This window comes from Monodon monoceros, unplaced genomic scaffold (genome assembly GCF_005190385.1).
Source record: "Monodon monoceros isolate NGI ecotype Baffin Bay Population unplaced genomic scaffold, NGI_Narwhal_1 Super_Scaffold_5, whole genome shotgun sequence".
Taxonomy (NCBI): Eukaryota; Metazoa; Chordata; class Mammalia; order Artiodactyla; family Monodontidae; genus Monodon; species Monodon monoceros.
Window position 1 is genome coordinate 67,021,995 of NW_021703782.1, and position 22,951 is coordinate 67,044,945.

Sequence of the window (22,951 nt, forward strand, 5' to 3'; positions counted from 1 at the left end):
AAAGAAGTGTAATACCTATAATGATTGAGGCTACATTATATGCCTGGCACTGTTAAAACACTACGTATTTTCTTATTTAAGCTCCCCCAAGTTTTTCCTATCTCCCTGTTTTGCACAAAAAGGAACAGGAATTCAAAGAGGGTAAATGGTAAATGCAAATATGGAACTTCTGTGTCCTTACCACAGATGGTGACTTGAACTAGGTCTCAAGGACTGCACTGTGGCTGTGGCCCAGAGGCAGCGATCAACATGCAGTGTTTGGGGCATGGTACTGGGCACCGTAAGGTTGGAACTCTTACATTGATGAGGAAAAATGGAAGCCAGAAACAAAGGTTTCCCCCCCACCCCCCAGAGGCAATGAGAAGCCCTTGAAGAATTTATGCCCGGGTGAACTCTGGTATGTAGAAAGTGAAATCTGAAAGCAGGTGACATGTGTCTCCATTCTATGTTGCTTCTACTTCTCAAGCTGTTGACCCCTCTGTCTAAACTCTGCATCCTTGCCCCTTGAGGCATGGGTCTTATTTCTTCTGATAACACTGCAACCTGAATCCAGGGCCTTTCCTAAATCCCAAAGAGCCCCTCAGGTCTATCACTATTTTCAAAAAGGTTTGCAAGGTGTAATACCTTGAGATTAGTTGATTGGGAAGAAGATAGCAAAAGAATGGAGACAGGACAGGAACACATGATTGCTACCATGAACTGAACATAGTGTCGGAAGTAGTATTATCCTTGGATTTTGCTGACTTCATCTTCCAATAAGTAGTCTTTTCATGCGGCAAAATATTTTACCTCTTTATATCTTATATAACAGAAATTAAAAGCTTGATAACATCTGGACAGCTAAAGACCAGAAAAATCATTTCAAATTAGACCATATGCTTTTTAAGGTATGTGTTCAGATAAAAATTCTGAAGGCTTTTATACTCTCTTCACTCCCTGGCCTATTTAATATTACCCTCTCTTTTATAATAATCACAAGGTAAGGCAGTAGCCCTGCCAGACACAGGCTCCGGGGACAGAAGCACAGCAGCTGAATGCTGATTTCATTATTTATTAGCAATATCTTCTTGAGTAAATTACTCAACCTTTTCATTCTGCTGTTTCATCATCATTTGTAAAAGTGGCTAACAGCAGTACGTAGGGTTGCTTTGTGTATTAAATTTTTTTTAAATTTGTATTAAAAATTATCATTATAAAAGTTTTTGTTGTTAGTATTATTAGCTAGCAAGCAACAACACTTAATTTGTGATTCAATTTAAGTCACTTTAAAATTCAATTTTTAAGGTACTGATCAATATAAATTCAATGATTTTTAATGAAATAACTTGGCAATGTAGCATTACAAAAGCCCTATATTAAGATGTTTTAGTTTCCTTTTGCAACTTAAAAAATTTTGTATGAATAAAGGATTTCTCTGCTTTTTAAATGTATGACCACTCACTTCATATGCAGTCTATTTGTACAATAAATACAGACACTATTTCAGTTGAAAAGCAAGAAAAATAATATGAAAAGAATCACCACACCCAGAAGCACAAGCACAGGCTCATCATCATTGCATGACTAGTGAGTACCCATTATGTACCAAGAACATTTCCCCAGATGACCTGGACACCATGTTTTCATGACATGTCTGTTTGAACATGGGAGGAGGTTGGGAGCTCAGAATGGTGGCATAAAATGGAACTAGTGTTATAAAACTTACCTTATCTCCTTCTTCTACCTCGCATAGTTTCTCCTCAGTTGCAGGATTAAAGACCGGAAATTTCTTGCCACTCACTGAACTATGCCATTCATTGTTTATGAATATCTGCAGAGAAGGAGAAAAGGTAAATAAAAAGGTATTTAAGGGCAGAGTCAAGATAGCGGTGTGGGAAGACACGGAGTTAGCATCTCCCCACAACTAGGGTGACTGCCAGCTGCTGGTGGGGGACTCTGACGCCCAAGGAGACGGGAGGAACCCCAGAGTGAACCGGTAGGATGTAGGGGGACTGAGGGGGGAGGGAAAGTGGAGGCCAGACAGGATCGGTGCCCCTGAGGCTGGGGAGATCAGGAGAGGCAGGTAGGAGAGACTCTCTGGGAAGAGCGGGAGAGGAGCGAAGGGAGATTGCCTGGCCCACTTGGGCACAGGGAGCCTGCTGAGCTCCTGGGTTGATCCCCTGCCCTCCAAAGCCCCCTCCAGGCCATGTGTGTCCTTGGGGGCATAGGAGGGATGCTCGGGGAGATCAGGAGAGGCAGGCGGGAGGGACCCTCCCAGACCCCAGACCAGAGGAGCAGTAGAGGAGAGGAGGACATTTTCCCCACCCACTCAAGCCCAGGAAGCCTGCTGGGCTCCCAGGTGAGGTCCCCTGCCCTCTGAGACCAGGGGTGGGGGGGCACGCCTGTGCCCCTTCTGTTCCTTGAGCCTAAGCCCCACCCTCCCATGCCCCCAGGGCCTTTTCCAGCCCTGTGGGTCCTGAGCACGGGCCCCGTCCACCATTCAAACCTCACCCTTGCTTAGGCCCCACCCTCCACAGCCAAGGCCTTCCCCCCCTTTTTTTTCTTTTCCCTCCTCCTTTTTTTACTATTGTGGCACTGATGTACCTTCCAGTTGTTGATTCATCTATATTTTTATTTTTACATTCTTTCTAACATCTGTTAGTTTCCTAGTCTAATTTTATTTTTTACTTTGTTATTGTTTTGGGGTGTTTTTTTTTTTGCCACCCCACACGGCTTGAGGGATCTTGGTTCACGGAGCCCGGGGTCGGGTGGAAGCTCCGTGAACTTGGAGCTCCAAGTCCAACACACTGGACTAACAGAGAACCTCAGACCCCAGGGAATATATTCATCAGAGTGAAGTCTCACAGAGGTCCTCATCTCAGCACCAAGACCCAGCTCTACTCAATAGCCTACAAACTCCAGTGTTGGAAGCCTCAGGCCAAACAACCAGTAAAACAGGAACACAATCCCACTCATCAAAAAAAAAAGATGAGATGGCAAAATAATGTCACAGATGAAGGAGCAAGGTGAAAACCTACAAGACCAAATAAATAAAGAGGAAAGAGGCAATCTACCTGAAAAAGAATTCAGAGTAATGATAGTAAAGATGATCCAGAATCTCAGAAATAGAATGGAAGCATGGATTGAGAAAACAGAAGAAATGTTTAACAAAGATCTAGAAGAACTAAAGAACAAACAGAGATGAACAACACAGTACCTGAAATGAAAAATACACTAGAAGGAATCAATAACAGAATAACTGAGGCAGAAGAATGAATAAGTGAGCAGAAAGACAAAAAGGTGGAAATAACTGCCAAGGAGCAGAATAAAGAAAAAAGAATGAAAAGAATTGAAGGCAATCTCAGAGACCTCTGGGACAACATTAAATGCACCAACATTTGAATTATAGGGGTCCCAGAAGAAGAAGAGAAAAAGAAAGGGTCTGAGAAAATATTTGAAGAGATTATAGTGGAAAACTTCCCTAACATGGGAAAGGAAATAGTCACCCAAGTCCAGGAAGCACAGAGAGCCCCATACAGGATAAACCCTAGGAGAAACACACCAAGACACATATTAATCAAACTAACAAAAATTAAATTCAAAGAAAAAATATTAAAAGCAGCAAGGGAAAACCAAAAAATAACATACAAAGGAATCCCCATAAGGTTATCAGCTGATTTTTCAGTGGAAACTCTGCAGGCCAGAAGGGAGTGGCAGGATATACTTAAAGTGATGAAAGCGGAAAAACCTGCAACCAAGATTACCCAGCAAGGATGTCATTCAGATTCTATGGAGAAGTTAAAAGCTTTTCAGACAAGCAAAAGCTAAGAGAATTCAGCACCACCAAACCAGCTTTACAACAAATGCTAAAGAAACTTCTCTAAGCAGTAAACACAAGAGAAGAACAAGACCCACAAAAACAAACCCAAAATAATTATGAAAACGGTAATAGGAATATACATATCTATAATAACCTTGAATGTAAGTGGATTAAATGCTCCAACCAAAAGACACAGGCTCGCTGAATGGATACAAAAACAAGACCTATCTATATGCTGTCTACAAGAGACCCACTTCAGACCTAGGGACACATACAGACTGAAAGTGAGGGGATGGAAGAAGATATTCCATGCAAATGGAAATCAAAAGAAAGCTGGAGTAGCAATACTCGTATCAGATAAAATAGACTTTAAAATAAAGACTGTTACAAGAGGTAAGGAGGGACACTACATAATGATCAAAGGATCAATCCAAGAAGAAGATATAACAATTATAAATGTTTATGCACCCAACATAGGAGAAATTCAATACATAAAGAAAATGCTAACAACCATGAAAGGAGAAATCAACAGTAACAAAATAATAGTAGGGGACTTTAACACCCCAGTTACACCAATGGACAGATCATCCAAACAGAAAATAAATAAGGAAACATAAGCTTTAAATGACACAAGACCAGATAGATCTAACTGATATTTATAAAACATTCCACCCAAAAGTGACAGAATACACTTTCTTCTCAAGTGCACACAAACATTCTCCAGGATACATCACATCTTGGGTCACAAATCAAGCCTCGGAAAATTTAAGAAAATTGAAATTGTATCAAGCGTCTATTCTGACCACAACGTTATGAGATTGGAAATCAATTACAGGGAAAAACACCATAAGAAACAAAAATACATGGAGGCTAAAGAGTGTGCTACTAAATAATCAAGAGATCTCTGAAGAAATCAAAGAAGAAACAAAGAAATACATAGAAACAAATGACAACAAAAACACGACGACCCAAAACCTATGGGATGAAGCAAAGACATTTCTAAGAGGGAAGTTTACAGCAATTCAGTCTCACCTCAAGAAACAAGAAAAATCTCAAATAAACAATCTAATACTACACTTAAATCACTTGAGAAAGAAGAACAAAGAGAACGCAAAGTCAGTAGAAGGAAAGAAATCATAAAGATCAGAGCAGAAATAAATGAAATAGAAATGAAGAAAACAATAGCAAAGATCAATAAAACTAAAAGCTGGTTCTTTGAGAAGATAAACAAAATTGATAAACCCTTAGCCAGACTCATCAAGAAGAAAAGGGAGAGGATGCAAATCACTAAAATTAGAAATGAAAAAGGAGAAATCACAACTGACACTGCAGAAATACAAAGGATTATAAGAGACTACTACATACAATTATATGCCAATAAAATGGAGAACCACAAAGAAATGGACAAATTCTTGGAAAGGTACAATTTTCCAAGACAGAACCAGGAAGAATTAGAAAATATAAACAACCTTTCACAAGTATGAATTGAAACCATAATTAAAAATCTTCCAACAAACAAAAGTCTAGGACCAGATGGCTTCACAGGCGAATTCTATCAAACACTTAGAGAAAAGCTAGCACTGATCCTTCTCAAACTCTTCCAAAAAATTGCAGAGGGAGAAACACTCCCAAATTCATTCTACGAGGCCACCATCACCCTGATACCAAAAGCAGACAAAGATGTCACAAAGAAAGAAAACTACAGGCCAATATCACTGATGAACATAGATGCAAAAATCCTCAACAAAATACTAGCAAACAGAATCCAACAACACAGTAAAAGGATCATACACCATGATCAAATGGGATTTATCCCAGGGATGCATGGATTTGTCAATATATGCAAATCAATCAGTGTGATACAACATATGAACAAACTGCAGAATAAAAAATCATATGATCATCTCAATAGATGCAGAAAAAGCTTTTGACAAAATTCAACACCCATTTATGATAAAAAACTCTCCAGATAGTGGGCATAGAGGGAAACTACCTCAACATAACAGAGGCCATATATGACAAACCCACAGCAAGCATCATACTCAATGGTGAAAAACTAAAAGCATTTCCACTAAGATCAGGAATAAGACAAGTATGTCCACTCTCACCGCTCTTATTCAACAAGGTTTTGGAAGTCCTAGCCGTGGCAATCAGAGAAGAAAAAGAAATAAAAGGAATACAAATTGGAAAAGAGGAAGTAAAATTGTCACTGTTTGCAGGTGACATGACACTATACATAGAAAATCCTAAAGATGCCACCAGAAAACTACTAGAACTAATGAATGAATTTGGTAAGGTTGTAGGATACAAAATTAATGCACAGAAATCTCTGGCTTTCCTATACGCCAACAACGAAAACTCAGAAATTAAGTAAACACTCCCATTTACCACTGCAACAAAAAGAATAAAATACCTAGGAATAAACCTGCCTAAGGAGGCAAAAGACTTGTACTCAGAAAACTATAAAACACTGATGAAAGAAATCAAAGATGACATAAACAGATGGAGAAATATACCATGTTCTTGGATTGGAAGAATCAACACTGTGAAAATGTGTATACTACCCAAAGCAATCTACAGATTCAGTGCAATCCCTATCAAACTACCAATGGCATTCTCCACAGAATTAGAACAAAAAATCTTACAATTCATATGGAAACACAAAAGACCCCGAATAGCCAAAGCAATCTTGAGAAAGAAAAACAGAGTTGAAGAAATCAGGCTCCCTGACTCCAAACTATACCACAAAGCTACAGTAATCAGGACAGTATGATACTGGCACAAAAACAGAAATACAGATCAATAGTACGGGATAGAATGCCCAGAGATAAACCCACGCACATATGGGCACCTAATTTACGACAAAGGAGGCAAGAACATACAGTGGAGAAAAGACAGCCTCTTCAATAAGTGGTGCTGGGAAAACTGGACAGCTACATGTAAAAGAATGAAATTAGGACACTCCCTAACACCATACACAAAAATAAACTCCAAATGGATTAAAGACTCAAATGTAAAACAGACACTATAAAACTTTTAGAGGAAAACACTGGAAAAACACTCTTTGACATAAACCACAGCAAGATCTTTTTTGACCCACCTCCTAGAGTGACAGAAATAAAAAAAATTAATAAACAAATGGGACTTAAAAGCCTTTGCACAGCAAAGGAAACCATAAACAAAACAAAAAGACAACCCTCAGAATGGGAGAAAATATTTGCAAATGAATCAACAGACAAAGGATTAATCTCCAAAATACACAAACAGCTCATGGAGCTCAATATCAAAAAGACAAACAACCCAATCCAAAAATGGGTGGAAGATCTAAACAGACATTTGACCAAGGAAGATAAAGATGGCCAAGAGGCACATGAAAAAATGCTCAACATCACTAATTATTAGAGGCATGCAAATCAAAACTACAATGAGGTATCACCTTACGCCAGTCAGAATGGCCATTACCAAAAAACCTAGAAACAATAAATTCTGGAAAGGGTGTGGTGAAAAGGGAACCCTCCTACACTGTTGGTGGGAATGTAAATTGATACAACCACTATGGAGAAGAGTATGGAGCTTCCTTAAAAAACTAAAAATAGATCTACCATATGACCCAGCACCCCACCATTGGGCATATACCCTGAGAAAACCATAATTCAAAAAGAGACATGCAGCACAACGTTCATTGCAGCACTCTTTACAATAGCCAGGACATGGAAGCAACCTAAATGTCCATCAGCAGATGAATGGATAAAGAAGATGTGGCACATATATACAATGGAATATTTCTTAGAAATATTTTTTAGAAATTAGAAACAAAATTGAGTTATTTGTAGTGAGGTGGATGGACCTAGAGTCTCTCATGCAGAGTGAAGTAAGTCAGAAAGAAAAAAACAAATACCATGTGCTAACACATATATGTGGAATCTAAAAAAAAAAAAAAATGGTACTGATGAACTTAGTTGCAGGAATAAAGAGGTAGGCATAGAGAATGGACTTGAGGACATGGGGTGGGAAGGTGAAGCTGGGGTGAAGTGAGAGCAGCATCGACATATATACTCTGCCGAATGTAAAATAGTCGGCTGGTGGGAAGCAGCAGCATAGCACAGGGAGATCAGCTCGGTGCTTTGCGATGACCTAAAGGGGTGGCATAGGGAGGATGAGAGGGAAGCTCAAGAGGGAGGGGATATGTGTATGCATATGGCTGATTCGCTTTTTTGTGCAATAGAAACTAACATGGTATTATGAAGCAATTATACTCCAATAAAGACCTGTTTTTTAAAAAGGCATTTAAATAATGCAGCAAATTTCAGAAACTCTTTATAAACTTAAACTAAAGCACTACAGAATGCATAGGTGAAGCCAGTATTACATCCTCACCTCCCTCACCTACCTGCCCCCTCCAAGAATATTTTAGCCGTTTAAGACATTTTACACACACATTCACAGATACACACACACGCATGCACACATACACACAGTAAGATAAGGTAATACTTTAAAATTTCACTAAGATATGAGGTCATTTAAAGAATAGAAAATACAGACTGGAGGAGACAATCTAGAAAAAGATGCTGTTATCTGAAATAGCCATAAATTTGAGGTAAGAGCGAAGGCTTGAGTGGGCTTGATCTTTATGAATCACTGTCTATTTTCTACTTCAGATTCTGAACATGCTCATTTTGGGCTACTGGTGATTTGGTATCATAAGTGACTATTTTTTGATCCTTTATTTTACTGTCTTGAAAGTAGCCTGAGGGAGGATTTTAAAAGAAGATTGCTTAGAAAAAAATTGGCTAGTGACATTTTTTCATCGACTTTTTAAAGGCATAGGGGTTTCATTCTCCTTTTTAAAAGATTATCTAATAAATTATTTGTCCTCATTTGAAATCAGGTACTAGATTTCTTAGTGCTATCTATGAGAAAGAGATCTGCATCTAAAGAAACAGAAGGATCTAGAAAATAATGGAATTTTGTTTTTTGTACACAATAAAAAAATAAGAATATTAAGAAGTGTTAGTATGTCATCATTTAAAAAGTCTGAGTTTCAACTTTTGCAGCCCTGAATTTGCATTTCATTATGGAAATTAATAGAGCTTTGATATTCATCTTTTCATAGAATAAAAACATTTGATGAGGCCAAATTAAGAAGTACCACTTATGTGATGAATAAAGTTATGTTTGTCTGTTTTTCTGGTTTATCCTCAGAATAAAAAATTCCCAGCCAAAGTGTCCAAGGTGTGCAACACAATCCCAGTCCTCAAGTGACCTTAACCTCAGTAAAGAACTCTTAAATAAATAACTTAAAATTGAGTCAAAGAACCTAGAATCCAGTAGCTACGTATGGGTAATATCTATAATATTCTGCACATGAGTACACTCTGACATTTTGATTTGCTAAAAAACAAGGGGAAGGATAAGTCTCCTCCTTTGCCTGTTCCTGCCAATATAACCTATGTATCGGGAGGCGTTCAAAAGAATTGTGATGCTAGCCTGGAACTGACAGGAAAAAGATGTGGGTGTGAATAAATAAAGGGGGAGGGGTGCAAAGCAGTTCAGATAAAGAGACTAGATGTCCAAAGACACATATATGGAGGTTTGAGAAAGATAGAGGTATCAAGAAAATCCTTGTTTCTCTGATAGGGTAATGGAATACAGACGAAGAGCATAAAACTCCTATTAGCCTCCAAAAAAAAAAAAAAATTGGCATCTTAGTTCAACTTGAAGAAAGATAAATTCAGATTAAAACTACTGACTTACTCAACGTCTCTTGGAGTGAATCAGCATTCTAGCTATCAAAAACGCATTTTATGGAATCCTGTAATTACTCTTAAAGAGTGTTCTCTTTCATGCGTCTTTAGCCTTTACCTCTTATTTTTCCTCGCATGGGATCGCTGGGAAGCACCTCAATCTAAGTGTCCCAAGTTCAGCTCACTGTCATCTCTAGCTTTATGCTGCTCTCACCTCAAACTAAGGCTCTAAAACTTGCTCTTGCATCCTCTCTCTGTCTTACATGCACACACACTTTCCCTCGTCTGTTAATGGCACACAAAATCCCTACTCATCCTTTTGTATCACTATGTTTTATACTATCATAAAAAAGCTTTCCCCTGTTCTCCCTGCCCCCACCTCTGCCTAATTGAAATTTAATTTTTACCCTGTTAACATAACCTTCCTAAGCCAGGCCAGTTCAAATTTTGTCCCCTCCTCAGAACACTTAGGTGGTTCTCCATTCTCAAACTACTGAGCATGGCATTTGAGGTGTCTTATGGTTTGGCCCCAATGTCCTTTTCCAACCTTTTATCCCACTCTTTCCTCAATTTACCCTTTATTTCAACCTCATTCTACTGTCTCAAATACCATGCATTTTTTTCTCCTCCATACCTTGATTCATGCTGTTCCTCAGACTGGAGTTTCACTATTTTCTTCTCTTCATACTTCAAACTCTTTTAAAATGTCATTTCCTCATGAAGATTTCACTAGTCTGTCCGATTGGATTTAACCTCTTTTTTTCTCTTTCCTAACATAGCATTTTAATATCCTACTATTAAATTACTTATTATGTTCTGTTTTGAATTAAAGCTAGCTATCTACATATCAGCTCATCAAATTATAAACAGAAAACTAAAGACATCATGGTACTTGCTCTAGATTCTTGAGCCAGCCTTGCAAAACTTGATTCAGATTCACTCACAGATGTCTAATTCTGCCTCTTCTCAGCCCTAAAGATAGTATCCCCTTCTCCAACTTTATGTCTCTAAACTAAGAGAGCACAAAGTCTCACCCTGTCAGAGATATGCCCAGAATTCCACCCTTCCACAGTATAATTTCACCAAAACTCTCATAAAAAGAAGAGACAGAATGTATTATATTTTGATAGGCCTGTGGTGAAGCTTCCCAGCTCCCACCTAAGTCCTCTCACCCTGATAATTTGTGGTTTCAACTTTTCAATAATACACCTTCAATATATTATAACTTGTTTTAATCCCTTCATACAATCTCTTTTGGTGAAAGAACCATTACAATATGTATGTACCATCTATTTTTATTATCAGGCTCTTGCATTTAAACTGTACATAAAACTCCCCTTTCAGATTAAAGTCAGTGAATATTTTGTAAATGAGCATTAAAGAACACAAATTTATCTGTCAGCCTCCAGGCAACTGAAGAGATCAGTTGTGGATGATCCCAAATTACCAGCAACTACTCTGCATTATTCAGTTTTAACCTTTAATAAAGGAAAACACAGTGAACTTAATTTTTCTTTGAATTTGTGCTTATACTCACATAATCCCAAATGGTCACTTTTCTTTGATCAGAAAAGTGTTTGTCAAATAATGTGTAGATAGCTGAGAAATACTCTGTAAGGTCATATGGAAACATGGAAGATGAGTGAGCTCTGGCCCCTGCTTCCAAGTGGTTTACGATCTAAGAGGAGAGTATGTTTATATCAAGATCAGCCAGTAAAGAATTAAAGATTGTAGAGTACAATGACCAAAGCAGTGCTTTAGTCAGTAAATTGCAGAGTGAAACTCATGGAGGAGAGGACCATGAGCTGGAAGAATGCAATCTGGAAGATAGGATTGGTAGAAAAAAAGGAAAACAAGGAGCAGAAGGAGGGAACCCTCTTGGGGTGTTTGGAACACGGTAGAGAGATCAGCCCCAAGCAGAGAGTTCCAGTGCAAACAAGTCTTAGATAAGTTCCAGCAGTGAAAATGAAGCCAGTTTGTGGTGGATCTTGATACCTGAGTGACTCTATTCTGGATGTCATAAGGGAGTGACAGGATCAAATGGATGTTTTAGGAATATTGATTTTACTGTACCCAAAATGGATTTGAGGAGCACAAACAGTCCAGGGAATTTGCCTGGAGACCATTCTAACATTCCAGGCATGACGTCTTAAGGCTTTAGAGGAGAATGACACAGCAGTATAGTCTGCAAATTATGAATGATACACATTCTCCCCCAAACAGTGGCCTTGCAGCGTAAAAACAAAACTCAGCACAGATAATGAGATGAGAGGCAAGCATTGTACCATCTTTTTCTTCCCCTGAGCTGTGGAGAAGTTATTGATAGGGACTATCTTAATCATCTTTTTTTCTGTTTTAATTGTATTGGGTTTATATTTGCCTTCCAGCTAACTGTGTGACTGAATGTTTTTGAATAACCATCCTTCCTGTAGTTATATAAAATGGTTATATGGAGATGTGTAGGTTAATGAATGTTTATTATAATGATTATGAAACCTATTTTAGGCCTGTTGAAATGATCTATCATGGTTACAACCTCATTTTCCATTTGCTATTTGCCTTTAGCAAGTTTAGGGGGAAAAGGATCATGCTATAAAAGTAAAAAAAAAAAAATTATTGGATCCTATTTAACCATTATGTTAACTATATTCTAATTATGAATTTTGGACTCAGGATACTTTTGAATAATATATATGTGCAGTAGACTCAACTTAAAGTTCACAGTATTGATGGGAAATTATAGATGCCTATTCATACTCTTAAACTTCAAGTGCTTCTTATTTGGGGAAACAATCAATGGAAATGTTGAAGCAGCTTAAAAATTGAGTTTTACTCTTTAAATTTTAGATATGTCAGATTGTAAGAGATGCAGTACATAACCTTTGGTAAAAAAAAAAGTGGCTGTTTCCTGAATGTAGTTTAGTGTCCAACAATAAATCATAATTTTGAAGAAAAAAAGGCTTTCCTGAGGAAAAGTTATTATATCTTAGTGTGTTTAGTATAAAGCTACAATTCTAAATAAATAAGCACTTTCTTCAAAATATGTCTGGCTTAGATCAAGTTAGGTTTGACTAATAGGCAAATAAAACCTATTAGCCTTATCTGCTGATATGAGATTTTTGGAACCTGTTGGCTCCCTCTAACAGTCCCTTGGGGAGCCCTAAATTCACATTATCTCTGTAGGACTGCAACCTGGCCAGCGGCTCCAGATGCCGTAAGAGAAACCAATGCTTTCTTGGTGGCAGAGAGATTTTAACAGATTTCACATTTTCAACATACAAAGAATTTCTTTTAAGTCATGCCAAGAGTGAGGAAGTTTGATGAGATTCTCCATTTTATGTCACCTGTGTGAAATTCCAAACCTGAGAGCCTGGGTCTCAGGCATGTGAAGTGATGGGTACTGTTGTAAACGTATAGGAGGTGATGGATGCTGTAAATGTGTAAACTTTTCTCAGCATTAGGAACCTAAAAAGCACCAGAGACCGTGAGGGTGGGGGGTGAGGGCAGGGAGAAAGCACAAGATGGGGGTTCAATAATAAGAGAGAGAGAGACTGAACAAAAGTCAGGTGTTAAACATTTAAAAGAATCAAAGCTAGATCTCTAGCAAGTACTTTTAACCCAAATGCAACCCATTTTGCAAAGCAAAATGTTGAGACTCAAAGTAAAAATGTCTAAAAGGAAATTAAGGAGGAAATAACAGATGGGAAGAAAATACTTAACTGCAGTCAAAAGAATGAAAACAAAATGAGGGGGTGACCAAAAGAAAAGTAAGAGAAATAAAATTTTCCTTTCATTTCTGTTTTATATTATAGTCTGAGTTCAGTAACATGAGTGTATACTCTATTCTTTCTTGTTCTTTGAAAAACCTTTCAGCCTTTTCAATTCAATTAGGGGAAAAGAAAAGATGCTAAAGCATTTCTGTTTTGAGCCACAACTTCATTTTGTCCCATAAATGACAAAAACACTCGTCGATAATTTCCATACATCATATATACCCTATATCAAAGAGGTAAGATGCAGAAGCACTAGAAAGTTCTGTATATATTTAATATTTAACAATTATCAAGACCCAATAAGATAATTGCTCGCATATAAGCCTTCTTCCTTCTGAAGAAAGTGCCAAATGGAGAGCATGATTCAGTTGTTTGATATTTGCATTCCTTTGACTTCTGAAAAAGTATTGGGAGAGCAGTGGAAATAGTTAATGGGATCTGGGTGAGGGAGGTAGCTGTTCAGGCAAAATTTTAAGAACTGTGCTGTTTGTGCAGACCCCCAGTCAAGAAATATACATTAATAATTCCAACATTACAATAAAGGCATCAGGTAGAGATAACATCAGAAATCAAATATTAGCAACACTCTACATACCTTGCAAGCATCGCCAGTGTTTGTGAGAACTTTTGACAGACACACACACACACACACACATACATATGCACGTGTGTATACTCCAAATGAATCAGTGTGATGAAATCCAGTTTACACAAATATTTATTTTTCTGATTTGTAGATTAGCAGTGGCTCTTAATTAAATGTTTATTTATGAAGCAATTATTGCTCCTGTTCTTTTGAACATGGCTCTATGTTGCCACTTAAATCTGGTAAATGTGTAATGGGTTTGACCACAATTATAATAGCATTATGAAAACACAGACCACCACCACCACCACCACCCAAGCCATCTAATTGCTACCCTGAGACAGGTTTATGGCCATTTTATCAATGCCTGTATTCCCATGAGGGTTCTTTTTGGCTGATCTGGATTATATCATCCCGTAGATTACCCATGCCATTTCAGAGGCACTAATCTAACTTTGGGTTGCTCTTCAAATGAGTTGTTTCTCATACTCTTCAAGAGTTTTTCTCACCCTGCCCCCTTAGTCTGAGAAGTAGTTAATGACAAATCCATTAGGTGAAGTCCAGTTTAAAGAAATCATGTGAACACTTGTAGTCCTGAGGGTCCTCATGAAATGGGAATAACACCCTCTTTTGGGTATGTGCTATTTACTTTAGGAGTTTGTTGATTAGGTTTTCTTGAAGCCAGGCAGGTGCCAGAGGACAAAACAATTTGCCAAGACACTGTCTTCAGAGATAAGCTAAAATATTGCATTCTTAGAGAATGTTTATCTCCCAGGATCAAAATCAATAGTTGGTTTCATCACTGGTTTGTGGCCATGATATAGTTCTTGCTGGACTCAGGTACTGAAAGAGAAAGAAAGTGCTTCTGACCTGGCTGGGTGTGAGTGAGTTTCTGGGAGAAATAGGAAGTCAAGTCCCTAAGTAATTAGATGGTGATCACTGTAGGTAAGTTATAAGGCTGACCCAAAACTTTTAGACAGTTGCTGCTGGTCAATGGACCATGCTTTGAGTAGCATCAGCAAAACCTTTAAGTCTGTTAGAGATGCAGAATTTCATACCTCACCTCATACCTACAGCATCAGAATCTGTGTTTCAACATGGTCTCTAAGTGAGGCACTTACACAATCAAATTTGAGATATACTGCTCTAGAGTATCTTCTTTCTATTAGTCCACATGTTTAGGGATCTAGTGTCCAAATCATCTCTCTTCTCTTATCATCCAAATTTCCATTCTCTCTATCGGATAAAGGAATGAATGATACAAATTAAATAACAGGTGCAAAAGCATTTGTTAGAGACGATCCAGTGAGATTCAAATACTACTATTTTTAATATTTAGGAAAAATATGAAATCATGTGGAAAAGAATCAGATCTGAAATAAGATTCAGAATCCGGTTCATTCTGTGCTTGCCTCTTAAAAACTGTGTGACCTTGGGCAAGTCACTTAAGCTGAGCTCAGGTCCCTCAGCTCTAAAATGGGTCACAAGTAACATCTTCCCTAGCTCCTTCCCGGTGGTTAATTATGAACTTCAGATGAGACCAGAAGATGAAAGTAGTTTTGAACTTTGACAAGCAGTGCAAGTATTTGTCCCACTTACATTGGCAACTGAAAATTTTTAGAATTCTAGGAGTCATCTTGGGAAGGAGAGGGTTAAAGAGAGCCTGGACCAAGGAGCTAATAAGTGCTGGGCACTTTACACAAATTACCTCACTTAATTCTCACAGCCACTTTCCAAGGTAGTCATTATTATTCCCAATTTACAGACAAGGGAACTGAAACTCAAGGAGATTAGAAGCTTGGCCAAGGTCATATCATTAAATAAGTAGAAGAGCTAGAAATTGAAGCTGGGTTTATCTTGTTAAGCCACTGCACCTTGCAGCCATCCAGCTATTTGTTCAACTGCTTCCAAGCCAAAAGCAAACAAAATATTGCTTCAGTCAGAGGGGACTTAAAAAGATTTCCCAAATGAAAGCAGTGCCACGGCACAATCGTCTTTGTCTTCAACATAAGTCCTGTCCTGTTTTAAGCACCCGTCAGTGGTTTCCCTCAAATGAAATCCATCAGGCAGTCTGGCTGGAGGTTCCATCTCAAGTCTTATCTCATCCATGCTCTCTCTTCCTCACTTTATTCCGGCTATGTTTGCCTTTTGATAGTTCTTTGAATATACCAAACTCTTGTCCGCAGACGTCCCTGCACGTGTTATTACCTCTGGATCTTTGTTTCCCCACTTTCCATGGCCACCTTATGCTCTGCATCCCTCAGGTTCCCCCTTCCCTGATACCTCATCCAAAGTAAGCTCTTCCCCTCATATTGTCTCAGCTTTGTTTTCTTCTTTTTAGCATTTACCACAATTTGTGATTAAAGTATTTACTTACTTGCTTCCTTCCTTCCCACCCCACACCTTGCAGGAATATAAGCTCCATGAGGCACGAATCATACTAGCTTTCTTATAAGACCTAGCACAGAACAGTCATTCAATGATTTGTTAAATAAAGGGAGGTAAAATGGGAGAGAGGAAGGGAAAAAGGGAGAAATGAGTGAAGAGAATGGAGTATTTGGAACTACATGTGGTCTGAATATGTTTGTTGTAAGAATTTAAAAGGAGATAATAGGAGGGGAAAAAAACACTTTAAATTGTGCCTAGCACATAGTATTCAATGATTCATAACTCTTCTTTATCAAAAATATATCTTTAACCCACATGGGTTAAACAATAATACCAGAAATCTAGGAAAATATCTCCTCCTCTAACCAAAATGTATTATTCCCTATGGGTTGAAGAAATGCAGTCCACGTAGAAATTGCACACCTATGTCAAACTCCTCTGCATCGTGGTCTCTCCCAGCCCAAAGGCCGCCTTTTCAATCAAAGCAGAGAGTCTGTTTATTTCCAACCTTCCTTATTGTTCTCCTCTTTTTCTAAGTTGGTGGCAAACTTCCTCCTGTTGGCCTGGGAACAGCTGAGCAACAGCTGGAAAGGCTCATGGGCATGGCCCCACCAGTAATCAGGAATGAACAAATGAAAGACAGAATAAAGGTAGAATAGGATGTCAGCAACGCCATGTCCCAAAGTAGTGATATTGGTCTTAGACAAATCACTTGTTGGTGTGAGGGCTGAGACTCCCAGCATTCCAAGTCTAGCTTTGTCATTTACTAGCTGTGTAACTTAAGCCAAGTTACTTAGCCACTCTGTTCTTCAGTGTCCTCATCTACAAAACAGGAATAGTAACGTCCTCATAGGGTTATTGTAAGGAGTAAATAAAATCATTGTAAAGGACTTAAACAGTCATTGGCACAGAGTAAACACAATGAAACTTAACTATGATATTTCGTGTGTGTGTGTGGGTATGGGTGTGTGGGTGTGTGTGTGAAATGTCATTAGCTGATGAAGATCTTTTCTAGCATGAATAAATCATTATTCAATGAGTTACATTTAAGAGTCAAGTTAAATATTTTGGGGTTTGAATCCTGTCTGAGAAAGCTTTCTTCTTGAATTTTCTATTTGTCTTTTAAGGTAGAAAACAGTGTTATGAAGGGAGAATGGAAAACAAATTTACCAAATCCTGTAAGAGAAAGTTCTTGATCCCTGAAATCCCAGATCAACCCCTGGAACTTCGCTCCAATGCGGTCCTGTCAGGTGGGGCATGACTGTGCAAGAAAGAGTGACAGAAAGCCTTGGAAAAGAGAATGAGATGAGAGGGACACTTGTGGGAAACAGGTCTAGGAAAGGCTGAGTAAAAGAAGGCTCTGGAAAATTGGAAGGAATTCAGAAAAATAAATAGGACTAGGATAGCTAATGTTAATCGATCACTTCCCATGTGCCAAGCACTATTTCAAGTGCCTTAAATGCATTAAACTCATTTAATGCTTTTTTCCACCTTAGGAATTCCTATTTTCCATGTAAGGAAACCAAGGCAGAGAGAGGTAATGTAGTTTGCCCAAAGATCACATAATTTCCGAAGAACCTCATCATTTAAAAGCTCAACAAAACAGATGAGTTGGCAGATGTAGGGTTTGTTTAGAATTGGAAAGGCGGAAAATGAGAATAGAGATGAAATCTGAGTTTATGTGCATTTATAATGATGTTATTGAGGTTTTAAGTTCTAAAAACTTTGGTATCATTTTAGAAAGTATTTCTTAAACTCTGATCTCTGTTTTATGCACCTTAAAAAATTAAACCGACTGTACTAGAAAATAAGTCATAAGAGACAACGATGTCTTTTGTTTGGATGAGAGGCAGTCTCAAGCTTGAGAGGGCGTGTAGTTCTTCTACCATAGTTGTAATAGTTTTTGGTTACTCAATTTTGCTTGTCTCTTCCCTCCGCCTTGCCCCAATGACCAATATATTCTAGTGATAATAAAGACGGACACTAAAACAGTGGGAGAAAAATAATAGAGTTTAGGGGCTAGCTATAGAAGGTAATTTCTCAGACACTATAAAATCCTTGCTTATTTGGTTTGCAACCCGGAAACTTAGTTAATAACCATCATTTTCCAACTCCTCTTGCAAGTGCAAATCCAATACAATTCTTCAGTGAGGCACAGTAAAAAGAAAATGCAAAGGCATTTGAAAAAGCTCACCCATTTAGATTTAATTACATACATAACTGGTGTCCTCCCAAGTGTGAAAATGCTGTAACCAATAAATCAGACAATAAAATGGTATCTGAGCAGAACAGATTTGTAGAGAAGATGTGTGAGCAATCAAAATTCACTGACTTGCACTGGGCATTTTTACCCAGAAAAGTTCTTATATGCAAGAGTAAATTCCTGCTCTTGGAATCTTGCCTCCTTTTGAACACGAAGGTCAGTTAGTTTCCCTAGAGGGTGTTCTTGTGTAATGACTTTTAAGTGAACAGGAGACTTTAATCTTAAAATCATCTCTATGTGTTAAAGAATCACTAGATCTGTGTTTGTATGTTAGATTTTTTTTTGTATGTTAGATTTTAAGGACCATCTCATTTGTCTACTACTGTTTCTCACATGTTTAATTAATAACTACTAAAGAAACTTAATTCAGTAGAAAGAATATTTCATACTAGATGTCCCTGGAGATTCACATATAAGGAAGACTGCAAACTTCTGCAAACCAGATTTTCAAAAAAAGTGACATGCAGACTACCAAAATATCTTCCCAGGTAGTATAGAAAAAAAAAAAGACTCTTATAATAGTAAGGGTATAATTCAATCATTGCCAATGATTTTGATCTTTATGAAATGAATGCATTTTTAAATGTACTTACCTTGGATCGAAATTTCTTGTGAATAACAGAGTTAAGAAAGTTGGCAAAACTGGAGTCTTGTTATCTTTTGGGCATAACTTTGCCAAGTGCAAAATTTTTGGAGGGTATATATAGTGTCATCGCATTTTTCATATTCCCATTTGGAATAAAATCAAACCGACAAAAGATATTTTCCCTTTTAATAAAACCTTGTGAAAATAATACTTTAATACACTTTGTAGCTGTTGGTCAACCATGTTAAAGGCACAATCTGATCTCTACAGGCACTTTCCTATGGAAAATAGTCAGTCAGCTGAATAACTTCCTCATTTGTTGTGCTTATGAAAATGAAAATGTAACAGACTTTAGGATTTCAAAAGCATCCGTGGTCGCAAGTAAGGAAACAATTTAATAATAGCAGGACTTTATCATTCACGTATAATGCTCTTGGTTTTTCATTGGTTAATTCAGACAGGAAAATGGCTCTCCCTGAGTTGGAATAGTTCCTTTCTTACCTTCCTTTCTGCATCACACCACAAAGCTCACTTTTTAAATGATTTTGGTTAGATTGGTTTTGTTTGTTTTATTTGTTTTTCTGGGAGTTCTAGGCTCTGACTAGAAAGCAGGAATGTAACAGTGTGAAACAGGCAAAGTTCAGAGATACTCCTGATCGACTCAAATAGGATCCATTTCCTCCTTCTCTCTAGCTGTGGATTTTTAAATCTGGGTCTGGCTTCTGCTCTTGTTTCTGTAAATATTTATCAGCTAACAATTACATACTGGCTCCAATGGCAGCAAATTTGGCTGAAGAAATAAATAAGAATGCTTTCTTTCCCCAAATATGCTAAATAATGCAAGTCCCATGAATTTTTTTGTAACTGGAGTTTTCTTCATCAATTATCAGACAGGTCTTTCAATTTTGACACTCATTTGACATATATAAAAATCATGTTACTTCACTATGCTCTGTTTCTCTCTCTTTTTTTTCCTTTTTTAAAAAACATTCCCATTTGTTTGTCTGTTTCCAGTAAGTTTCTCTAGTAAGTATTTGCCTCTCCTATCACACATGCTAGGCTCTGCTGAAAGTTAATAGAACTGCTTAGTAAAGTCCCCTGAATCCTGGCACAAGAACCTTTTACAACGAAGAGAATTCCTTTCACTCAGAAATATTTTAAGAAATAAATTTATGAAAAGTTGCCTGATACAATTTAGAATTCATTATTTGATCAAGACACTAAACCCAGACCGGCATTTTGCAAGCCTTTTATTTTTATATTTGCAAAGGGCTCTTTACACAAGTTTACTTAAATTGACCTTTTATGCTTTAAATAAACGTAGTTTTTATAAAACTGAGGCAAAACAGCAAATAGAAGTGCACTAACCTTAGTATATTGAAACTTCAAATTGGTGAGTGGGACAGGTACATCTGGCATGGCTGAGGACGACATTTCTGGTTCAGCTCCTGGAACACAGGTGACAGGCTCAGCGATTTGGTTCTGATAGAGCACTTGGCTTTATTTGTTCCTTTTTATCTGCATGGGCTAAGGTTTATTTGCATACTGGGATATGATTGGATGAACAAACTGGGAGCAAAAAGAAAACGACACTACTTATTTGTAACACCTAGGGCAGGAAGCCCTTGACTTTAAACTTAAATCCTTAAGAAACCAGTGCTACAACATTGAAGCTGCATCTGGAGAGAGGGCACTATTTGCAGACGAATTAATTTACAAAGCCGAAACCTGTGATAAGGGTACGAAGCACAGCTGCTCTGGCCACTAAGGCCAGTTATTATTTTTTTGGCTTTTCATGCTTTTTATGCTGCTGTGAAACTTTCTGTTCTCTGACAGACTTGGAATCAGAGAATTTGAGGATTGAAAAATAATCTCAAAGGGCACTTGTTCTCAGCAGAGGCTGGTGTGTCCAGGACCCTGGCCAGGTATCTTTAGGACAGTGCAGTCAGAGAATCAGTCCATGTCCCAGAAAAGCAGGGTGCTGTTTGTAGAAGAAAGGCCCTCTATAGAGACCCTACCCCAAGTCAGCTTATAAAAAATCATACCAATCAAATGTATTTTCAGTGCTTGGTAAGTAGAACTACTAGGATTTCAGGAGCTCTAAATTATCTTTATTTAAATTACCTTTATTTAAATTACTTTTATCTAAATTATCTTTTATATGTGGGAATAGAAAAGTTAGCAGGATATTTTTTAAAAACTCGGACTGTGCTGTCACACAGTCACCACAGTAGCAATATGGCAATATCGTCTGCTAAAACTCATTTAAAATGAAAGTAACCTCTGGTTTTGGAAGTTGGCTGGTATTTATCAATCATTGACGCAGGCAATTGTACCAAGAGTGAATTTAAACAGGACTCCCAAGTAATACAAGTTCTTAAAATGAAATTAATGTTTCAAGTTGGGAACATTCAAAAAGGACAATTTTTAACTGTACTACTCCCATTTTAAGTACAATAGTTTATTTTATTGAAACTCTAGCAAAAGCTAGAGTCAGAACAAGATGGAAAACTTTGGATGCTCTTAACTGGTTACTAAGAATTAAGAACAACAATTATTTTTTCCAGTGAAAAATGCCAGCTCCCCCAAATATGAGATTTAGGTAGGGAAGCTAAGACTTACTGAGTAGTTACTCCAAATCAGGTGCAGAAGCCTTACTTTCTCTTTCCTTCCTCACTGGGTTTCCCATTTTACAGACATAGAGTAAGTAGCTTGCTTATGAACACAAATCTAATATGTACAAGAATTTCACTGGCCTGAATTTCATTTCAGGCCAGTCGGACGCTAAAACCTTGGCTCTTATTCCAATTTATTCTCCTTGCCCTCCTCTCCATAAGAGAGTTCCCAGATGGGCTTGAGAATCGGCTGTTTTGGTTCTCTAAGTGAGTAGTCACTCCTCACAGGCACTCAAGCTTAGCCTTCTATTCACCTAAAATGGGGGTCAGCAAACTTCTTCTGTAAAGAGATAATATTTTCCACTTTCTAGGCCAGATAGTTTCTGTTGTAACTTACTCAACCCTGCATGAAACAAACTACAGGCAATCGATACATTAAGGGGTGTAGGGTGTTTTGCAATACAATTTTATTTACAAAAACAGGAGGCAGGCCAGATTTGACTCATAGGCAGGCCCCTAGATTCTAAGAGAACCATCCCCAAGGTCCTTGCCTTCCCTGCACTTCACTCTTGAAGACCAGATGGAAACTTCTGTGCTATTTCATCATTTTTGTCTCTCTCTCCCTTTCTTTCTCTCACTCTCAATTTCATTCTTTTTGGAAAATCTAATTGTTTTCTCTCTTAAAAATGTGTTCCGAATTAAATGCACAATTACACAATAGCTGTTACATAACTTGCAGAGTGGTGCTCTGGCCAGGCCCAGACAGCTGTGTTTTGCTACTTTCTTCTTCTCTCAGCTTTGCAGGTGTTTGTGGAGTCAGACACTTGTCCAGGCAGTGAAAGCTCAAAGCTTCATAACACATTTGGTGTGTCATCTCAATATTTTAAGCTCATCCTTAATCATATTCTATTGAATAATTACATAAGAACAGGTCCCTTTATGCCAGATATTACTGAATGTAGGTAAAAGGAACAGCCTTGGAAACAGGTTACCACACCTGCACATTAAATTTTAACAAATATTTACCAAGTATCTTCTATGAGTAAAGCATTGCGATTAGAGTATCAGGAACTCTCCAACCTTAATCTTACTTGAAGGGCAGATCTCTTCTGTCCAGAAACCACAGGCCCTGAGATTTCTATTTCTGAAGTAAGTATCATCCTGCCCCTGGAATTTGTCTCGAAGAATAGTATA

At 37.9% G+C, this 22,951-nt stretch overlaps 1 protein-coding gene across 1 annotated transcript in view; it reads right to left on the minus strand.

The window, feature by feature from the left end:
* ALDH1A1 (aldehyde dehydrogenase 1 family member A1) overlaps positions 1–20,623 on the minus strand; it is a 53,917-nt gene extending 33,294 nt beyond the window's left edge. Inside the window, exons 1-2 of the mRNA XM_029202926.1 lie at positions 20,511–20,623; positions 1,706–1,810 (exon numbers count right to left, since the gene is read on the minus strand). Of these exons, the coding sequence (XP_029058759.1) occupies positions 1,706–1,810; positions 20,511–20,576 (171 nt within the window). The 5' untranslated portion in view covers positions 20,577–20,623. The remainder of the gene's footprint in view (positions 1–1,705; positions 1,811–20,510) is intronic.
* Between the last annotated feature and the right edge of the window lie 2,328 nt (positions 20,624–22,951).